Raw genomic sequence first — 20,926 nt, forward strand, 5'->3', positions numbered from 1 at the left:
GCAGCCAGAGTCGCCCTACAGTCCGGACCCGGCGCAGCCAGAGTCGCCCTACAGTCCGGACCCGGCGCAGCCAGAGTCGCCCTACAGTCCGGACCCGGCGCAGCCAGAGTCGCCCTACAGTCCGGACCCGGCGCAGCCAGAGTCGCCCTACAGTCCGGACCCGGCGCAGCCAGAGTCGCCCTACAGTCCGGACCCGGCGCAGCCAGTCGCCCTACAGTCCGGGACCGGCGCAGCCAGTCGCCCTACAGTCCGGGACCGGCGCTCCTCGGCCCTGAGCCTGCAGAGACGCTCCTCGGCCCTGAGCCTGCAGAGACGCTCCTCGGCCCTTAGGAGCATCCGGGGTCTGCACCTTTGGGGGGGGTACTGTCACATCCTGACCAGTAAAGGGGTTATTTGTTATTGTAGTTTGGTCAGGACGTGGCAGGGGGTTGTTTGTTTAGAGGGTTTCGGGGTTTGTTGGGCTATGTGTTATGTAGAGGGGTGTTTGTTTAGAGTGTTCCGGGGTTTTTGGGTTATGTTCTAGGTTCGTGTATTTCTATGTTAGATCTAGCTTGTTTAGTTCTATTTTTAGTTTATTGGGATTGGCCTTCAATTGGAGGCAGCTGTTCCTCGTTGCCTCTGATTGAAGGTCCTATGTATAGGGGTGTGTTTGTAATGGGAATTGTGGGTTGTTGTCTCCTGTTTAGTGTCTATGCACCTGTTCGGACTGTTAGTGTTGTTTGTTGTCTCGTCTACGTGTGTAACGACTGTCGGGAGAGAGAGTAGACCAAGGCGCAGCAGAGTGTTCATCATTGAATTTAATAACAGAAAGAACACTATACAAAACAAAACAAGAAAACCGACAGCCAAACAGTCCTGTCAGGTGCAAACCACACAACAGAAACAATTACCCACAAAACCCCAACGGAAAAACAGGCACCTATGTGTGACTCCCAATCAGCAACAACACTCTACAGCTGTGCCTGATTGGAAGCCACACGGCCAAAATCAACCAAACAAACCAACATAGAAAAATGCACATAGAACGCCCACCCAATGTAACACCCTGGCCTAACCAAAATAAAGAACAATAACCCCTCTCTATGGCCAGGGCGTTACAACGTGTTTCTTTTGTTTTTTTCTTCTTTTTATTTAATAAAGAAGATGTGTGTACACGTTCCCACTGCACCTTGGTCCAATCTTTACGACACCCGTGACACATGTGCAGTTAATGATTAATTATCTCAGACAAAACAAAAATCTGGTTGGATTTCATCATGGAAGAAAAAGAGACATACAGTAGAAAGAATTTGTTAATACCTTGAAATATTGAAGGTAAAAAAAGTAGGCCTATAGGCTAAAGTACAAAATGACATCCATAAACTATGTGGGGGGAAAACATTGCAATGGAGATGACGTGTCCAAAACACGAATAGGTAATGGCTGTTGCTATTCTGTTACTTTTATATTTTGGGTTGCTGCTGCGATACTGCGTACAGAGGGGAATTGGGTGTTGTTGTTTACTTATATGAATGTGAAGTAAAATACTGTATTTCTCATGTGTTGAGAGCTCATTGTAAAAGGGAGAGGTGTAGCCTACATATTGCTTTGAGGGCGGGGGAGGGGGGCTAGAGTGGAGCGCAACATGTTTGTTTGGTTCTTTTTAGAATTAAGAATATACTACAAACTGGGACTGTTCTGCACACATTCTGTACACAGTCGTAATTGTTACTCCATTCAGTCAACGAGCTCCTTTGAAGATCACTTAGCTTCACGCAGTGTTTTGACAGAGGGAAACGCTGCCTATTTGTCATAGACTTTTAAAGTCGCTGACTTTTTAAAGATACGAAAAAGTTTGAGGATATGGGTGGGGTTTGGGAAAGGGGAAAGGGAGGGAAGGGGCCGAAGAGAAAAAAAGAGTGATGTGTAGGCTATGAATTCGATGCTGGGTGGGTCTAACGTTACAGCTTTTCAGAATTGCAAATAACTATCGTGCGTAAAAGCTCCTTCACAGGTAATGTTTATCAGCCTAATGCGGTTTACAATTTCTGTGCAATGGGATTGGTGGAGGGTTGGTACTGTTTAGCGATTTTTTTGAAGGCTCTGTTGGCGAAAACAATAGTTTTGGGGAGGTATTTAAACGTTTTATAATGGAACTACATTCCGTTGATAAGGACGCTTTGGAAGGATTACATGGAGTTCACTTTTGCGAGCTGCAAAAAAACGTCAACAGGTTTACTTTATGCATAGTATTATAGATCATATTTTAATAAAGATTTTGTATTCATTTATGTATAACACATTTGTTTCATAGACTCACTTCTGTCGTCGTATTCTCGCGCTCTTTTCTCATAGCCTGTGTATGGGGCCCGTTGCAACTAACGGATATAGCATCCATAACAAATGGTAATGTGCAGCCTAGTAGTCCAGTTAAAATACATGGCCACGTTGAATAGCCTATTATTTTTCTCTACTATAACTTGCTATTGAGTCAAAAAAATATATGCATATATTCAGGTTAATAATGATTAGTCTGCAGTTAAACGAATAGTCTAAACTTTTAGGCCTAATAACTTTATATACTTGAGTAACTTTTTAAACAATGTTGTTGTGATGGTAGACCTACAGAAACAACAGTTATTATTTTACCCTCTAAGCGGTCTAATTGTAGTTGATAACAAATTAACGAATCTTTAAACTCCTTTTTATAGGCTAAACGTGAATGAGCAATCGAAACCAATTGATTTGAGTCGTATTTGAAACGAGCCCAATTGACCATTTAGGTAGAGCGCTCTTCTATCCCAGACCTGGATCAAAAACATACGTCAAATACTTTAATGTTGATTGATTTATCTGGGAGTTTGCACTTTTGGGTCTATTTTATTATTCCCATTGTAGGCAAACCAATTCAAGCACAACACAAGAATTTTTAAGTATTTTACATGTATTTGACCCAGATTTGGTTATGCCTCGTATTTAGTAAGATAATTATAAGGCCGTAGGTGGTGTGGTATATGGCCAATATACCACAGCTAAGGGCTATTCTTAAGCACAATGCAACGCAGAGGGCCAGGAAACAGCCCTTAGCCTTGGTATATTGGCAATATACCACAAACACCCGAGGTGCCTTATTGCTGTTATGAACTGATTATCAACATAATTAGAGCAGTAAAAATAAATGTTTTGTCATACCCGTGGTATACGGCTAATATAACACGGCTTTCAGCCAATCAGCATTCAGGGTTCGAACCACCCAGTTTCTAATAAGCAGCATAGCCTACTCACTGTGTATCTTTCCACAACAGTTATCTTTTCTCAGTTAGTCACAATGTTGGTCCTGGCTGGAATCGTTGTTCTTCACATTACCGCCATCATCCTGCTTCTGGTGGCAACCATTGATAATGTAAGTAAATAAATATCCCCTCTCCTTTTTCTTACTTTCACATGCTTCCAATGTCACCTCAGTGACCCCTTCTGTTCCATCTGTTCTCCTGCTCCATATGAACTTCAGAACGTCTTTATGGACGCCATAATAAATACAGGGCTAGAACAAAAATGTCCAACTGTTGGGCCTAAGTATCCAACACTGAAAACACGGTTACAACACTGTTATGAGATGATATAGCTGTTAGTAACTTTTGTTACAATGACTTTGCTACTCTTCTCCTGTGTTGTTTTCTGCAGGCCTGGTGGTTCACAGACTCAGTGACCACAGACGTGTGGGGCCGGTGGGAACTGGCAGGCTCAGCTTGGCACTACACCAACCTCAAAGGAGACTATGCTGAAGGTATAGTACAGATGCCGTATCTTTAATTTGATGACCCTGTTGTTGCAGGAATTGTCCTGCACAGCAGGAAATACAAACTTGTAGTGTACTCAAGGTTTGAAAAGGCTTCGAAAGTTTGTAATTTCTACTTTAAAATGTCTGACTTGATTTTCCCAATGAAAAATGTATCAACCCCTACAGAAATGTCATTCACATTTCCTGTTGCTGCAGGATTATTTTCCTGCTGGTTGAAACTGGCTCACATTAAGATACAGCATCTGTGTGCTCACCTCTTGTTATGGCTACACAGTATTAGCTTCTACCAAAACAAGAGAGTGGACATGTGCATATGCTTATACTCGCTCGGTAGGCAGGGGTCGAATTAAGCTTCCAAAGTGAAACTAGTTTTGATGTGTTCATTTTACTATGGTGAATTCCCAGAATGGTTTTATTTCTACCCCTGCTGGTAGGGCTACATGACATGGACAAAAAATATATATATTTTGTAAATATTATTAATTAAAATAAATGACTGTCATTGTTCTGTATGACAAGAGTATAGTGTGTCAGGATCAGTATGTGCATCTTCCCATCTCATAGAGCCCTGTTCTCTCTGTATCCCCCTATAGAATACCTCCAGGTAGTGCAGGCCGGGGCAGTGCTGGCCTGCATCTTCTCCATCCTGGGCCTGTTTGTGTTCGTGGCTCAACTCTTCACTTTGTCCAAGGGCCAGAGGTTCACCTTCTCTGGAGCCTTGATGCTCATCTCCTGTAAGTAGCTCGGGTCCCTGTATCTGCGTCTTAATACTGTATAATCTATGTCATGACATTGATATAAACACAGTGTATATGTTTTGTTGTAGTCCAGCACTAGCAAGCAAACTAATAACTGATGCAAACTGATCACTAATCATCCAGTCTTTGAATGCACACACTGTGGGTGGGTCCCCATGAGCATGATTGAAAAACACTATTGTTTATTGCTATAACTATCACTGTTATTTAAGTTCATGTTGAAATAGTCTCATCAGCAGTTGTGTCTACAGCCCTATGAGTGACTTTGAGGTGATGTTTCCAGTACAGCACATAACTGTTATTAACCTAACAGGTGTTTTTAAATCTCCGCTCGTCTCCATCCAGGTCTGTGTGTAATGATCGCTGCGTCCATCTACACGGACATCTTCCACAAGCAGGAACAGGGCTGGTTCGGACACTCTTTCATCCTGGCCTGGATCTCCTTCGTCCTCACCTTCATACTGGGCGTCATCTACGTGATCCTGCGCAAGAAGAGCGAGTAGAGGAACAAGGGATGAAGGGGAGGAGAGGAGGATTGTAAGGAAGGACAGTTTTTATTACGTTTTTGCATTGTGTTGGAAAGGGATGGAGGGAGGGTAGGGGTCTTAATTACTTCATTAACAGTCCCAGTATTCCGATGTTTCTTGTGAAGAGGAAGGTGGTACAGATGGGGGGGAGAGCGGACCCCAAAGAATTGTATGCACAATCAATTTCTATGCAGACTACTGCATGCCTGTTCAAATGGGAGATTTGTAATGTGTAATTGATATAGTACTGTATATTTCAAGGTATGCTACATACCTGTTGCAGTACTTGAACAATCAGCAAACAAGCTTTAATTTCCAGTACATGTTTTAAAAGGAATTTGAATTTATTTTTTATAACTGAAGTATTTTATAACCAATTGTTTTTTGATCCAAATACATTGTAACCGTTTGTGTAATTGTCGTAACGTGTATTCTAAGTACATTTTAATCGTGTGTGATTGAGTTTTGGTTGGCTTCTATATCAAAATACATTTTAATCATGTGTGTGATTCTGAGTTTTGGTTGGCTGCTATATCAAAGTACATTTTCATTTGTACAAGTGAAAAAGGTAAATCAGGAACAGAGGTCAATGCAGTGTATGTAATATCACCATTTATTATAGTGCAGTAGAGGGATTCTGTTTTGTAATTACATTGGAATTTAAGCCATGTTTGTTCAGACTATACAATTTATTAACAAAATAAAAACGCTCTAAAAAGCATATTTTTCATTCATATTTCATTTATTCAACATATTTCCAATAAATAACTATTTGATGCAAGACTTCACGAGAGTAATTGTGCGACCACTAATAAGGCATAACAGGGATGCACAGTATGTCCTTCACAATGACATGCTTGGTCCGGTTCCCACGTTTTTAGAAAAGATGCAAAATGTGTTTGAATGCAACCCCACCAAAACATTATTCAAGAGGCCCTACAACAGACCAAGACAGAGACAGGAATGTTCCATTATGTGTCGTTCCATTATGTGTCATTCCGAGATGGTGTAGTGAGTTGATCTGGAATGTACTAAATCCCCTGTCCAGAGGGGGTGATCCGCTCTTGCACCACCAGGTGAAGGAGGTGGTTCTGCTCTGCTGAGAGAAGAGGCCTGAGGCATGAAGAAGAACAATTTACTGTCCATTTTCCTTACAGTCTACTGAAATGTTCTTAATAATTTAAAGACAAGATATCAATGAGAAAATCATAAGGAAAAAAACTAAATTGAAATGTGTATTGCAGCTAAATAGTTACCACATTACTGATTATTTTTTTTTGCTTACCAGAGTTCAGGTTGAAGAGACTTGAGGGACTCTGTGTCTTTTTCCTGGCAGGCCATCTGCAAGAACACAATGATAGACTGTTATAGACTTAAGACTTTGAAAGCCCAGAATAACCACGAATATAGATCAGCAGAAAGCTAGAATCCTTAAATCAAAACAATAAAACGTCACCCTGCCTTTGTTTTTTTTAAATGCTGAGGGATGGGCCTGGAGAAACATAACCACTAATTCATAAACAGAGCTATGGATGCAAGGGCTGACCATCCATGATATCAACATTATAGTTTTAACCATGTTGTTAGGCTGTACAGTTTCTGTTTACATTTGCATTGTTTACAAACATTGAAGTAAAACACGCTTATATTTTGGGTTCTGATGGGGTACGACAGTTAAACTAAGCACATGAAGCATTTATAAAGTTATATTCTTCAAGACTCAATGGGTACATACCATTCAATCATAAGATGTAGCAGCAATGGTTTCTTGCTTTAAAGTTGACTCAGTCCTACAATTATGCTCCTATTAATCCTCATGTGAGACACTTGACCTTCTCACCCGGACATTAAGGGCCAACACATAGCTATTTTGTGTGATATAGTCTAGTAAGGAAATATGCCACATACCACAACTGACTGCAGGAGAAGGAAGATATTCTCAGGTAGGAAGGTCACTACAATGAGAGGTTTAAAAATATATAATTATGAACTTCGTTCCCCATCCCAACCTTGCTAGTGTTGTGTGTATGAGTGTTTAAGGTCAGTCAGGTTAGACTAATGGCTGTAGTGTAGTTACCCTGACTATGAGGGTCAAACGACTCCCAGGCGTATCTCTCCAGGGTCTGGGCATGCTCTGGCAACAACTTCTGGGGAGGAGGCTGCAAGAGACATTAGCATTCGTTCTCAGCTTTCAGAGAGATAACGCAATTTAGCAGTGATAAATAATCTGTAAGTGTTTGTAGGAAGGAATTGAATACAAGTGAAGTGAAATGTAATGTTATAAGAAGGGACAACAATCGTCACTATGCTATGCTTACCTCAAGCAGCATCAGCAAAAGTACTCTGGAAATCTCACACTTGGCCACAATGTCCAGAAATGCACCTAAGAAGACAATGAGCAGAGGAAAAGCATACTGTTATCAGTTTTGGAATAGTTCATGAACTTCCTGCTTTAACACAGGAAGTGATGAGTTAGCCACAAGTGTTGGGCCAGTCCATTATGTCCTCACCAACGGGGGAGCTGGTGCCGGGCAGCTGCAGTCCCCTCTCCTGACACATCAGCTGCATCTCTGTCAGCACGGCCAGCGCGCCGTCATAGTCACCTGACACAGAGAGAACAGACAATGTCTATTACAGTATCATGATGTTGTTGTTAGGATTAGAAACACAAACACCAGAGTTTGGGTCAGTTCAATATCAATTCCAGTAAAGTCAGAAATTGAATTGCACTCCTCTGGAGAAATTCCATGTCCAAAGCAACTTACTGGAATTGACATGGTTTTGACCCCAACCCTGGTATACTCTAGACCCCAACACATGTATACGCTTCAACTGACATCTGGACCACATGCAGGTAATCCCCATACCATAACCCAATTTCCTGGCTCTGAGTTCCATACGGAGTTGAAAACAAAGAATAACACAAATCTTCACCTATGGTCCAGACCCATCAACCCCCACACATCCCACCACTGTACTCACGGGTGAGTATTTTGCAGGTGGCCATCTCTCCCATAGACAGCAGAGACTCAATGGGCTGCTGTGTCTGTAGTTCTGCTGCTCTCTGGTAGTGAACTATGGCCTCACCTGGTCTGTTCATCTCCTATAGACGAAGATGAGAAGAGGGAGGAAGAGGAAGAGAGAGAGGGAGGGAGAGGAAGGGAGAGAGGGAGGAAGGGGGAGAGAACAGAAGGCAGAGAAACAGAGAACAAAAATAGAGAGTAAGAGAGAGAGAGGATGAGAGGGATGATCATATGATCTTAATTCACCACACAGACTGACATAGAAGAGGAATGGTTGCCAATCTATCTTTTGTGATCAGTTTGTTCCATTACCTTGAGGGCATTGCCAAGTTCCAGAGATAGACTGGCGGCCATGACAGGCTGGTTCATCTCAATGTAAACCTGAAACACATTTGTAAAACACAGCATTATACTACTGTCTTCAGAGGAATCTAGGGGAAAGGCCAGGGAAAATGGGTTGTTAGTATGTACGGTAAATTCTCCAGATGCTTGGTCCATCTCTTCGTAGCTGTTATTTCAGATGGATTCAACAATAAACTAAAGAGGATTAGATTATCATTTAAATGCCCTAGCAAAACCAATAAAGATACTCTGATTGATCATTTTCCCTTTCACAGCTGTTGTTCACCAAGCCTGGTTAAACTAGACTGAACGCTGCGCTCACTTTTGTCTCACTTCATGTCAGTCAGTTCCATCTGGTTTAATAGGGAAGCTTATATTCATGAGCTCGCCTTGACTGGCAGCTCTTTGAAACGCCTCTGTCAAGAAACGTGGATGCAGTGAGCAGTGTTGCAGTTAAATCAGCTCAAGCAAATTTGGTGAAACGTAAAGCAACTCAATACAACATTGAAATTACATCAATGATGTGTTTTAAAAAAAAAAAAATTATACATCTATGTCTCTTGTGATGCAGTTCACAGCAGCACTGACGGATGTGTTGACATGACAATTGAGTCAGAGTTTTGAATGCCCTTCCCCCCCTTTTGTTCCATGCTGGCTGAAGACCAAGCTGGACAGTAACTAACTACCACCAGACACAGATGGAAGTATCTTTGCCATAGATGAAGAGTAAACTTTGAATTATATTTGCTGACACCCTACAGTCAAATTTTGCACCAGTAAAGTAGCTATCTAGCTACTGTATATAAACCATGCCCCTCTGCAAACACGTGCTGTCCCCCTATCCTGTTAATTATCCAGCCTCCTGAAATAAAAGTGTTTGACATGGGGGAGGAGACCAGTAACTTTATGATCAAACTTTACCAATGTAGAAGCAACAGTCATGTTTCATACTTTGATCTGGTTTTATCCAAATATCATCAAATTTCATGAAAAACATGATTTTGACTGTTCATGACCTTTAACTTATGACCCGTTTGTGTATCTCTATTCTATTATGTCAAACATTTGTAGTCTTTTTTACCTTGATGGCGAAGCTGTAGCAGTTGAGTGCGGCCTGCAGGTGCTCGTCAAAGCCTGGGGCTTGTAGTGCTCTGTTCTCCTTCTCAGAGAGTAGGAAGAGCCGGGCAGCATCGGTCAGGGCCAGGGCCTCCCCAGGTGCATTGAAAAGAGTCTGCTCACACCTGTGGGTTCAGGTAGGATATAACAGGTATAGATTATATATTGTAATGTGAGATATCTAATTTACATTATAATAGGTAGTAGGAAATAATGTTGGTTGTAGAATACTTACAATGGAGGAGAAAGGGCAATATTGATCCATCATTCTATGCTACCCATGTCTGTATGATATTAATAAGGGCAAACAATATGTTCTGATTAGGGGGCAATAGTTAGAGATGGAGACTTACCTTGCCATTGCAAGGTCACAGAAGGCTGCATACTGAAGGCAGTCTTGCTGCTTCAGCTCTTTAGCCAACTGACCTGCAGCCAAGCAGAAATACTGGGTGAGATGCAAGCCACATAATCAACAGAAATGTGCAAATGGTGTACTTAATAGTAAGGGTCATCATCTGAAAACATGAACATATGAATGAATTGCTGATATGTTAGAAACATGGTTATTAATCATATTTTTCCAGGAAACATTAGCTACTCACCAAACTGCTCACTTGCTTCTGCTACATTGGGTTTCCGAAGAAAACGTCTAAGGTGGGCAAAGTGAAATTACAACTAAGCCAGTAGGGACAACAGAATGTCAGACATGTTTAGTTAGCTAGTTACCATTAGCCTAGTAACCACTGCTCTAGTACCTGATTAGCTACAACGCTAGAAAACTAACGTTAGCTAAACAATCATTATCATTCAGGGATGAGGATTCATTTGAAACAGCTAACTAATTATCTATCTAGTGCCAGCTAGTTAATGAGTTTGGCCAAAACATGGTAAAAATTGTACAAAAAATAATAAATAACGCTTATGGGCTTTTCTTTGGACCCATGACACTGACAGCAAGTTTAGCTGGCTACCGTTAGCTAGCTAGCTGTGAAATCCTGGCTCGCAATTCAAAAGATTAGACAATCATGCAGTACACAGTCACTCGAATGGATACCTAGAACAAAGACAAGAACGTAATAAATCGTACTTTTTCAATTTATTTGATACAGCACGATATCTCATCAGAAAGTCCCCCTCCGCTGCCATGGTCAACAATAGATGAAAAACGTAAATAGACCAAACCAGGAAGTAGAGATGGGAGACGCGTTTCGATTGGTTCTTACTCAAAATAGCCTAATAGTCTCATTGGATACAATCTTATTATGGTGGGACTTGGGAGTACAGGGGTTCAGTTTGCAAAATCTCTCGATAAAATTCATCTGACATATTGCAGATATCTGTTAATTAGACAAAATAACAACCAGAGACATTCCGTGATGATAACAACCAGAGACACAGCAGTTTATTTTCAACAGAAGTCACGAAGTTGCAGGGTAAAATACAGATGTGATTTTAGGTCTGTGTAAAAGAACAAGAGAGATTGCAAAGGCAGGAAAATAGAGGCATATAGATTCCCAAACACAGTGCAGATGCCATTAGGTCAGAAATTCTCATAGACGCATTCAAATATTCCTTCCCCTTGAGGCGTTGCATTCTCCATCTGTAGGAGGAGAGTGGGAGAGAGGTCAGGACAGTAGCATCCGCATTAACTCGAACAGCTCTTTATCAACATTATTGGTAGCTATAGGTCTACTGATATCTATTTTGGCGAATAGAATATAGTAGAAAAAATAGAATACAATTAAATATAATATATCTGGAATGACAAAACCAAGGCTTTAGTAATTTATATTTCCTGGTTAGTGTATGTTCACACTGACAGATTCCTTTGACTTTCTCTTTACTTTTCCTTTCCTCTGGACAGATTCACGGTTTACTGCTGCTGCTGATGCTCCTGGGGTCAAGACCTCATAGACAGATGCTGGCCGAGACTCTAGACTCTGAGAGAGGAGGGAGTTCCAGTGGATGTGAAAGTTAATCAAAACAGTGAATCTTTGTTGAGGATATTATTTTGATGACCCACACACAGCTTTGACATGTGTCAAGGTGATTTTTTTTGTTCAACTCATAAAATCAATGTGATATAGTTACAGCAAGTCAATGGAGATAGAGAGACATGCTTACAGCGTAAACTGAAGCAGAGGCAGCTGCATTCACTGATGTTTTACTGTTCTCCTCCTCCTCTTCTTTCTCCCCTCTATTCCTTCTGATTACTCCACTACCGGTACTTTCATTCTTCAATATAAATTGACCCTGGAAATAACAAGTTAACACACACACGGACTGATACAATGACAACATACCAACCACAACAGAAGGGTACAAAAATATACAGTGTTTCAAAACCTCCACCAAACCTTTCTCAAATCTCTTACCCATTGGCTTTTGAACACATATATGGAGCCGATCACACTGAAGATGAGGAGGCCTGCGGTAACAGCCCCCAACACGATGAAAAGGCTGAAACCAGAGTAATGCTGCCGGTACCCCTCGTCTGAAAGAGAGACAGAGACAAATACAGAGAGACAGAGACAAATACAGAGAGACAGAGACAAATACAGAGACACAGAGACAAATACAGAGATACAGAGACAATAAACGCAGTACCATTAGAGTTTGTCCAGTGTCAGTCAATGGCTGAACACTTTGGTTGGAAGTAGATTAATGTCAAGTGAAAAAAAAGAGATAGAGGACTTTTTATTTTCATGATGACAATCAAGAGTGTTGTTGATGGTGGCATACATCCGACATTCAGCTGACATCTACAGTATTTGTACCAAAAAAGGTCCCTTTTAAAAAGGGATTGTGTCTTCACTATCATGTCAAAAGTTCCTGTTACTCAACATGTGGATAACAGAAGTTTCACTAACTATCATCCCTTCATTTTCTTCTTCTTCTACCACACACTCACCTTTCACCAGAAGGGTCCAGAAGATCTCTGCATTTTTATACTTGCAGTTATACTCTCCTGAGTATGAACTGTTATATGCTGTTATTTCCAATTGAAATGTTCTTGTATTTGTTTCAGGAGAAAAGAAGATCCTCCATTCTTTTATCTTCTTTTGGTCTGGAGGCCCAGAGCAGACTAAGTCGCTGGAGCTCTGATTCATTGGGATGGTCACTTTGACTTTGTAATGGACCGTTTCTCCTGCCAGAGCAACCCTGATTCTGTCCGGCATGGAGATGGCTGGGTAGGCTTCTAAATAACACAGGGGGATGTAGAGAAAGGCTCAATCTGACATCGAAGAACCAAATAGGCAACTTACTTACAGTGAGGGAAAAAAGTATTTGATTCCCTGCTGATTTTGTACGTTTGCCCACTGACAAAGAAATGACCAGTCTATCATTTTAATGGTAGGTTTATTTGAACAGTGCGAGACAGAATAACAACAAAAAAATCCAGAAAAACGCATGTCAAAAATGTTATAAATTGATTTGCATTTTAATGAGGGAAATAAGTATTTGACCCCCTCTCAATCAGAAAGATTTCTGGCTCCCAGGTGTCTTTTATACAGGTAACGAGCTGAGATTAGGAGCACACTCTTAAAGGGAGTGCTCCTAATCTCAGCTTGTTACCTGTATAAAAGATTCCAAACTCTCCACCATGGCCAAGACCAAAGAGCTCTCCAAGGATGTCAGGGACAAGACTGTAGACCTACACAAGGCTGGAATGGGCTACAAGACCATCGCCAAGCAGCTTGGTGAGAAGGTGACAACAGTTGGTGCGATTATTCGCAAATGGAAGAAACACAAAAGAACTGTCAATCTCCCTCGGCCTGGGGCTCCATGCAAGATCTCACCTCGTGGAGTTGCAATGATCATGACAACGGTGAGGAATCAGCCCAGAACTACACGGGAGGATCTTGTCAATGATCTCAAGGCAGCTGGGACCATAGTCACCATGAAAACAATTGGTAACACACTACGCCGTGAAGGACTGAAATCCTGCAGCGCCCACAAGGTCCCCCTGCTCAAGAAAGCACATACATGCCCGTCTGAAGTTTGCCAATGAATATCTGAATGATTCAGAGGACAACTGGGTGAAAGTGTTGTGGTCAGATGAAACCAAAATGGAGCTCTTTGGCTCAACTCAACTCGCCGTGTTTGGAGGAGGAGGAATGCTGCCTATGACCCCTAGAACACCATCCCCACCGTCAAACATGGACATTATGCTTTGGGGGTGTTTTTCTGCTAAGGGGACAGGACAACTTCACCGCATCAAAGGAACGATGGACGGGGCCATGTACCGTCAAATACTGGGTGAGAACCTCCTTCCCTCAGTCAGGGCATTGAAAATGGGTCGTGGATGGGTATTCCAGCATGACAATGACCCAAAACCCACGGCCAAGGCAACAAAGGAGTGGCTCAAGAAGAAGCACATTAAGGTCCTGGAGTGGCCTAGCCAGTCTCCAGACCTTAATCCCATAGAAAATCTGTGGAGGGAGCTGAAGGTTCGAGTTGCCAAACATCAGCCTCGAAACCTTAATGACTTGGAGAAGATCTGCAAAGAGGAGTGGGACAAAATCCCTCCTGAGATGTGTGCAAACCTGGTGGCCAACTACAAGAAACGTCTGACCTCTGTGATTGCCAACAAGGGTTTTGCCACCAAGTACTAAGTCATGTTTTGCAGAGGGGTCAAATACTTATTTCCCTCATTAAAATGCAAATCATTTTATAACATTTTTGACATGTGTTTTTCTGGATTTTTTTGTTGTTATTCTGTTTCTCACTGTTCAAATAAACCTACCATTAAAATTATAGACTGATCATTTCTTTGTCAGTGGGCAAACGTACAAAATCAGCAGGGGATCAAATACTTTTCCCCCTCACTGTATGTATTGATTTGCAATACTTTGATATAGCCTGCTAAAAATACATTGATATACAATGTTGATGAGAAAAGACAGTTCTGTAAATGACAACAGGAATTTCTATGATGACATTTCTAACTTCTAACATGAAAAAATTACTTTCAACAGTATCATGGTATTGGTATTTAAATGTTTTGTTAATTAAATACCCTTACCTTGAGCCTGATGATTTCCCAAACACATCAGGACACACAGAACTCCAACCATCCAGATGCACATTTTGAAGAGACACCAACGTTTAGTTTTTCCCCTCTGTTTCTATTTCTCTGTGGTCACTTGAGATAGGAATACCTGTATCAGTATTGGAAGGATTTCGTCGAATTTCCCAAACAGTGTATGAGTGTTGCTCTAAGCCTTTCTTCTGTTCAGATTGCCCAGAATGTCTATATCTGTTAGTCTTGGCCTCAGAGAGGTCGCAATACTGGGGTTCCTGTTTTGCCCTGGCCACTTCCTCAAAGTATTAATTCATGTGAGCCTTGTAAAATCCCCAATCATCAGAGATAGAATGACCAAGATACTGTACTGATCTAGGAGGCATAGGCTATAAACAGATTATGAATGAAAGCATGAAGCATTTACACCAGACAGGGGATATCCAAAAAGTAAAGTTATTACAGTATGAACTCTTGTGTATGTTTTGTTGTGATACCACAGGCAGCTACTGTGTTATTACTGTGTTTGTTACGTCACTCACCAGATCCATCCCAGATGCAGTGTTGAGTTTCCTCCACTGTGAGACAGTGTTGGAGAGACCCAGAGTTAAAGTTCAAACCACACGTGAGCACTAAATGTCTGAGCACTAAAGTCTGGCCCTTCAGATGAAAGAGAGAGAGAGAGAGGAAAACATCTGAGAAAGAGAGAATGGAATTTGGGGGAGGGATGACAATTTGTCTATGTTAATGCAAACCAGGTGAATGTACATCCGTTTGACTTCTCCTCAACTAATGCTCTCAGTCAGTGTGGAAGGAAGAACTGCACAGCATTGCAACACCTCTGCACGTGCCCATGCCTCTTCCCCTCTTCCCTTCTTCCCTCTCTCTCTATTCCCTTCTTTTACAAACTCTTTCCCCTGTTATCCCCCTTTCATTGGCAGAGCTAGAAGCCAACTCTGACCTCACAGCAGCCACTGCACAAAAACAGACTCAGAGAGAGAGAGAACAGAACTAACATCTGGATACCAGTGAATAAAAATGATGTTCACTCTATTTCATACCATTCCCCCTCTCCTTATCTATCTCTAACTCCCCCCTGACCTTAAATCACTTTCTTGCATTATTTTACCTGGCAGGGCAAATCCACTGTCAACAGTACGGAAGGTATTCACCTGGATTTGGTCAGTTGATGTATTGGACTGAACTTGGACGATAACCAGAGCTGGATGAAATGCGTCATCATTTGAGAAATGTGGAGAATTTGCTGTTATACTTTTGGGTTCTTGAAATAACGTTATAGCTCATAGGATAAAAATCATTCTTTAACTCCATCTGCATCAAAGAGAAGGGGAAACAGAGGGGCGGGGAAGGGGGGGATGACAAGAAGACTAAAAAGAAAAGTGAATATGAAGAGAACACTTACGTCTGGAAACAGCTGGAACCCAGCTGGAACCCAGCTGGAACCCAGCTGGCCTTTCTAGGGAGTTTTTCCTAGCCACCGTGCTTCTACACCTGCATTGCTTGCTGTTTGGGGTTTTAGGCTGGGTTTCTGTACAGAACTTTGAGATATCAGCTGATGTAAGAAGGGCTATATAAATACATTTGATTTGATTTGAACCCAGAAAGAGGGGGGAGAGAGAGAGAAAGAGGGAGAGAGAGAAGAGAGAGTGAGATGTGTACGCTCCTCAGTCCTCCCACAGTTCACAAATAAAGAGTTCTTATTAAGTGGGTCCGCACTGCCCGGCCACATTCTCCTGCTAATAGCATTACTACTGCAGGGACAGAGAGGAGAAGAGAGGGAAGAAGAAGAGGAGACCAGGGCATTGGAAGAGTGGAGGAGAGAAAAGGGGGAGATAATACTTCAAATAAAGTGAAGGCACCAAGTTCTATTGAGTGACAACTTGGACCTGCTAAATTAAACCTAATTCCCTGAAGGTGTAAGTATTGTTTCATTCACTCATTTAAAACTCGCAATGTACTTCTCATCCAGCAAATGCATTGGTTTGTTGGCTTTGTTTCAGTTGTTTGTGGCACTGTTGTTTTACCGTTGACAATTTAACTGGGATTCATACAGAACCTTATATTCCTGAAGGTGTCTAACTTGTCTGTTTGGTTCTTGATATGTTAATTGAAACAGCTCCACCATATTCAAGTTTCACGTTTCAATGTTTATTCGCCAAAACAGTACAGTGAAATTCTTACCTTGAGAGCTCTTTCCCAACATTGCAGTGATAATAATATACTGTAGATAATAATAGAAAATAGAATAAAAAATACAATTAAGAATAAAAACCACACAAGAACGACGATGACAGTTAAAGAAACGAGAATGCAAGTACACACAGGTCAGTTCCAGTACCTTATTCAATGTGCAGGGACACTGGAGTGGTAGTATATACAGGTCAGTTCCAGTACCTTATTCAATGTGCAGGGACACTGGAGTGGTACTATATACAGGTCAGTACCAGTACCTTATTCAATGTGCAGGGGTACTGGAGTGGTACTATATACAGGTCAGTTCCAGTACCTTATTCAATGTGCAGGGGTACTGGAGTGGTAGTATATACAGGTCAGTTTCAGTACCTTATTCAATGTGCAGGGGTACTGGAGTGGTTGTATATGCAGGTCAGTACCAGTACCTTATTCAATGTGCAGGGATATTGGAGTGGTAGTATATACAGGTCAGTTCCAGTACCTTATTCAATGTGCAGGGGTACTGGAGTGGTAGTATATACAGGTCAGTACCAGTACCTTATTCAATGTGCAGGGGTACTGGAGTGGTAGTATATACAGGTCAGTTCCAGTACCTTATTCAATGTGCAGGGACACTGGAGTGGTAGTATATACAGGTCAGTACCAGTACCTTATTCAATGTGCAGGGGTACTGGAGTGGTAGTATATACAGGTCAGTTCCAGTACCTTATTCAATGTGCAGGGGTACTGGAGTGGTAGTATATACAGGTCAGTACCAGTACCTTATTCAATGTGCAGGGGTACTGGAGTGGTAGTATATACAGGTCAGTACCAGTACCTTATTCAATGTGCAGGGGTACTGGAGTGGTAGTATATACAGGTCAGTTCCAGTACCTTATTCAATGTGCAGGGGTACTGGAGTGGTAGTATATACAGGTCAGTACCAGTACCTTATTCAACGTGCAGGGGTACTGGAGTGGTAGTATATACAGGTCAGTTCCAGTACCTTATTCAATGTGCAGGGACACTGGAGTGGTAGTATATACAGGTCAGTACCAGTACCTTATTCAATGTGCAGGGGTACTGGAGTGGTAGTATATACAGGTCAGTTCCAGTACCTTATTCAATGTGCAGGGGTACTGGAGTGGTAGTATATACAGGTCAGTACCAGTACCTTATTCAATGTGCAGGGGTACTGGAGTGGTAGTATATACAGGTCAGTACCAGTACCTTATTCAATGTGCAGGGGTACTGGAGTGGTAGTATATACAGGTCAGTTCCAGTACCTTATTCAATGTGTAGCGTTACTGGAGTGGTAGTATATACAGGTCAGTTCCAGTACCTTATTCAATGTGCAGGGGTACTGGAGTGGTAGTATATACAGGTCAGTACCAGTACCTTATTCAATGTGCAGGGGTACTGGAGTGGTAGTATATACAGGTCAGTTCTAGTACCTTATTCAATGGGCAGGGACACTGGAGTGGTAGTATATACAGGTCAGTACCAGTACCTTATTCAATGTGCAGGGGTACTGGAGTGGTAGTATATACAGGTCAGTACCAGTACCTTATTCAATGTCTAGGGTTACTAGAGTGGTTGTATATACAGGTCAGTCCCAGTACCTTATTCAATGTGTAGGGTTACTAGAGTGGTTGTATATACAGGTCAGTCCCAGTACCTTATTCAATGTGCAGGGGTACTGGAGTGGTAGTATATACAGGTCAGTTCCAGTACCTTATTCAATGTGCAGGGGTACTGGAGTGGTAGTATATACAGGTCAGTACCAGTACCTTATTCAATGTGCAGGGGTACTGGAGTGGTAGTATATACAGGTCAGTTCCAGTACCTTATCAAATCAAATCAAATTTATTTATATAGCCCTTTGTATATCAGCTGAAATCTCAAAGTGCTGTACAGAAACCCAGCCTAAAACCCCAAACAGCAAGCAATGCATGTGAAAGAGGCACGGTGGCTAGGAAAAACTCCCTAGGAAAAACTCCCTAGAAAGGCCAAAAACCTAGGAAGAAACCTAGAGAGGAAGCAGGCTATGAGGGGTGGCCAGTCCTTATTCAATGTGCAGGGGTACTGGAGTGGTAGTATATACAGGTCAGTACCCGTACCTTATTCAATGTGCAGGGGTACTGGAGTGGTAGTATATACAGGTCAGTTCCAGTACCTTATTCAATGTGCAGGGACACTGGAGTGGTAGTATATACAGGTCAGTACCAGTACCTTATTCAATGTGCAGGGGTACTGGAGTGGTAGTATATACAGGCCAGTACCAGTACCTTATTCAATGTGTAGGGTTACTAGAGTGGTTGTATATACAGGTCAGTCCCAGTACCTTATTCAATGTGCAGGGGTACTGGAGTGGTAGTATATACAGGTCAGTTCCAGTACCTTATTCAATGTGCAGGGACACTGGAGTGGTAGTATATACAGGTCAGTACCAGTACCTTATTCAATGTGCAGGGGTACTGGAGTGGTAGTATATACAGGTCAGTTCCAGTACCTTATTCAATGTGCAGGGGTACTGGAGTGGTAGTATATGCAGGTCAGTACCAGTACCTTATTCAATGTGCAGGGATACTGGAGTGGTAGTATATACAGGTCAGTTCCAGTACCTTATTCAATGTGCAGGGATACTGGAGTGGTAGTATATACAGGTCTAAACAAGGCTGAAAAGTGACTGGTAGTATGATGTACATGTAAACAAGGCTGAAAAGTGACTGGTAGCAGAACTGAAGCATGGAGAACAGTCAATGTCTCAGGTGACCGGAGTCTTTAGCAATTTTTCGTGCCTGATATGGCTTTTAAAGCTTGTTTCTTGTGAGGATAGGTGTTAATTTGTGTATTCCACTCTCCATCTGGTCTGGTTCCAACTGCAACACGAGACCCTCTTATGAAAGCATTTACAAGATTTCTTTCATGAGTCATCATCTAAGATATCCAAAACATTCCAAGTGATTACCAATCCTTCTCATGGTCTCCGTTCTGGCTATAATCCCCTTTGCTCTTTATATTGCCTTGTTTCTGGAACCAATATAATACAATCAAGGTCTTCAAACTGTTTGCTGGTTGGTTGGACACATGGTCATTCTCCTTCTATCACACCACTGTCCTGAAGACACAGGCCCCACTGTCCCTCACACAAAATAGATTTTCTTCAGGCTTTGAAATAAACTAATTGAGTTTGCTCAGTCCAACAGGTCATAAGACTGTCTGACTCCTGTCCTTACTACAAATGAATGGCTATGTTAGCTGTTTTCAGTCATAGTATTGAAAACATACTTGTACATACTTTGAGAGACTTTCAAAGAGCGATAGGTAATATAGAGGGTTTCTAAGATGACCTATACCAAACCAACATGTGAACATGCAAGTGGATCTGTTTTCAACTCTTAACTGGGCCACGGAGAGACTGTTGGCAGCCTTGTGCGGAAAAAAAAATGTTTTCTTCACTCTTCTCTCTCTCTCTCACACACCCTCTCTCTCTCTCTCCCTCTTTCTGGTTCTTCTCTCTGTCTCGGACTTTCCCTATTTCTTCTGAATGTAATGAAATTGTTGTAATGTCACAGTGAACTGATTTTGGCTAATTGGCAGATTTTTTTCAATCATTCTTGTTGAGTTTTCCTTTTCTTTTTCATAAAGGGCTGTGTCTTCTCATCATGGCCCCTCAAACTGTGATGCTGCTTCTGGCTGCCATGGCGACCATGGCCCAGTCCGTTGGCGAGGGAAACGAACTGGATTATGGGTACTGGAACTACCGGGAGGGAGGTAAGCTAATAAATAAGAACATCCACCCAGCCTACTCAGTTGACGTCAAGGAAAGAAAAAGCAGAAGTGAAAAAGACTGGTCTTTCATAATAACGTCTCTTCTTCCTTTTCTCTGGGGTTGTGGTTGCAGCTGAGAGTGTGAACGTGACCACCGTCCGCAGTGTGACCAGAGTCCTGGACGTCTGGGGAAAACGCATCTTCAACGAGATCAAGACCCTACTCCACTCTCAGCCCAGCACCCTGCTCCCTGACTACTCCAGGTAGGAGTACCAGAGGAACATCTTTACTGTGGTATAGGTCAACAGAGAGTGTACAAATCCATTTTACAGTACTTTCAGAAAGTATTCATACCCCTTGACTTATTCCAAATTGTGTTGTGTTACAGC

The 20,926-nt window shown here is 42.0% G+C and overlaps 2 protein-coding genes across 5 annotated transcripts; one reads left to right on the plus strand and one right to left on the minus strand.

Moving 5' to 3' along the window:
• The first annotated feature begins 1,887 nt into the window (after positions 1 to 1,887).
• LOC115147306 (epithelial membrane protein 2-like) lies at positions 1,888 to 5,787 on the plus strand. 2 transcript variants are annotated; one of them, XM_029689485.1, is made up of 5 exons: positions 1,888 to 1,993; positions 3,285 to 3,382; positions 3,664 to 3,766; positions 4,375 to 4,515; positions 4,885 to 5,787. In XM_029689485.1, exons 2-5 carry the CDS (start codon positions 3,308 to 3,310, stop codon positions 5,040 to 5,042), a joined length of 477 nt encoding a protein of 158 aa, XP_029545345.1. In that variant the 5' UTR covers positions 1,888 to 1,993; positions 3,285 to 3,307; the 3' UTR covers positions 5,043 to 5,787. The 2 variants fall into 2 exon arrangements, with proteins under 2 accessions (XP_029545345.1, XP_029545346.1); XM_029689486.1 differs by having other exon boundaries at positions 1,890 to 1,993; positions 3,303 to 3,382.
• A 2-nt stretch (positions 5,788 to 5,789) lies between these two features.
• On the minus strand, positions 5,790 to 14,835 carry LOC115147305 (factor VIII intron 22 protein). 3 transcript variants are annotated; one of them, XM_029689482.1, is made up of 17 exons: positions 14,574 to 14,832; positions 12,459 to 12,746; positions 11,923 to 12,041; positions 11,672 to 11,800; positions 11,392 to 11,487; positions 10,635 to 11,147; positions 10,150 to 10,196; positions 9,901 to 9,973; positions 9,513 to 9,672; positions 8,402 to 8,470; positions 8,049 to 8,169; positions 7,577 to 7,669; positions 7,385 to 7,449; positions 7,144 to 7,225; positions 6,975 to 7,021; positions 6,352 to 6,407; positions 5,790 to 6,179 (listed from the first exon to the last, which is right to left on the minus strand). In XM_029689482.1, the coding sequence occupies exons 6-17, from the start codon at positions 10,691 to 10,693 to the stop codon at positions 6,098 to 6,100; spliced, it is 954 nt and encodes a 317-aa protein (XP_029545342.1). In that variant the 5' UTR covers positions 10,694 to 11,147; positions 11,392 to 11,487; positions 11,672 to 11,800; positions 11,923 to 12,041; positions 12,459 to 12,746; positions 14,574 to 14,832; the 3' UTR covers positions 5,790 to 6,097. The 3 variants fall into 3 exon arrangements, with proteins under 3 accessions (XP_029545342.1, XP_029545343.1, XP_029545344.1); XM_029689483.1 differs by lacking the exon at positions 6,975 to 7,021 and having other exon boundaries at positions 14,574 to 14,833; XM_029689484.1 differs by lacking the exons at positions 5,790 to 6,179; positions 6,352 to 6,407; positions 6,975 to 7,021; ... (6 more) ...; positions 9,901 to 9,973; positions 10,150 to 10,196 and having other exon boundaries at positions 10,921 to 11,147; positions 11,368 to 11,487; positions 14,574 to 14,835.
• Between the last annotated feature and the right edge of the window lie 6,091 nt (positions 14,836 to 20,926).

Source organism: Salmo trutta, chromosome 14 (genome assembly GCF_901001165.1).
Source record: "Salmo trutta chromosome 14, fSalTru1.1, whole genome shotgun sequence".
Lineage (NCBI taxonomy): Eukaryota > Metazoa > Chordata > Actinopteri > Salmoniformes > Salmonidae > Salmo > Salmo trutta.

Excerpts from the sequence above, each read along its gene's own strand:
- LOC115147306 (XM_029689485.1), top strand. The coding sequence starts at position 3,308 with ATGTTGGTCCTGGCTGGAATCGTTGTTCTTCACATTACCGCCATCATC. Across the intron at positions 3,767-4,374 it reads CAAAGGAGACTATGCTGAAG|AATACCTCCAGGTAGTGCAG; the intron begins GTATAGTACAGA and ends ATCCCCCTATAG. Across the intron at positions 4,516-4,884 it reads AGCCTTGATGCTCATCTCCT|GTCTGTGTGTAATGATCGCT; the intron begins GTAAGTAGCTCG and ends GTCTCCATCCAG.
- LOC115147305 (XM_029689482.1), bottom strand. The coding sequence starts at position 10,693 with ATGGCAGCGGAGGGGGACTTTCTGATGAGATATCGTGCTGTATCAAAT. Across the intron at positions 10,197-10,634 it reads GTATCAAATAAATTGAAAAA|ACGTTTTCTTCGGAAACCCA; the intron begins GTACGATTTATT and ends TGCCCACCTTAG. Across the intron at positions 7,022-7,143 it reads GTTTGACCCTCATAGTCAGG|TGACCTTCCTACCTGAGAAT; the intron begins GTAACTACACTA and ends CTCTCATTGTAG.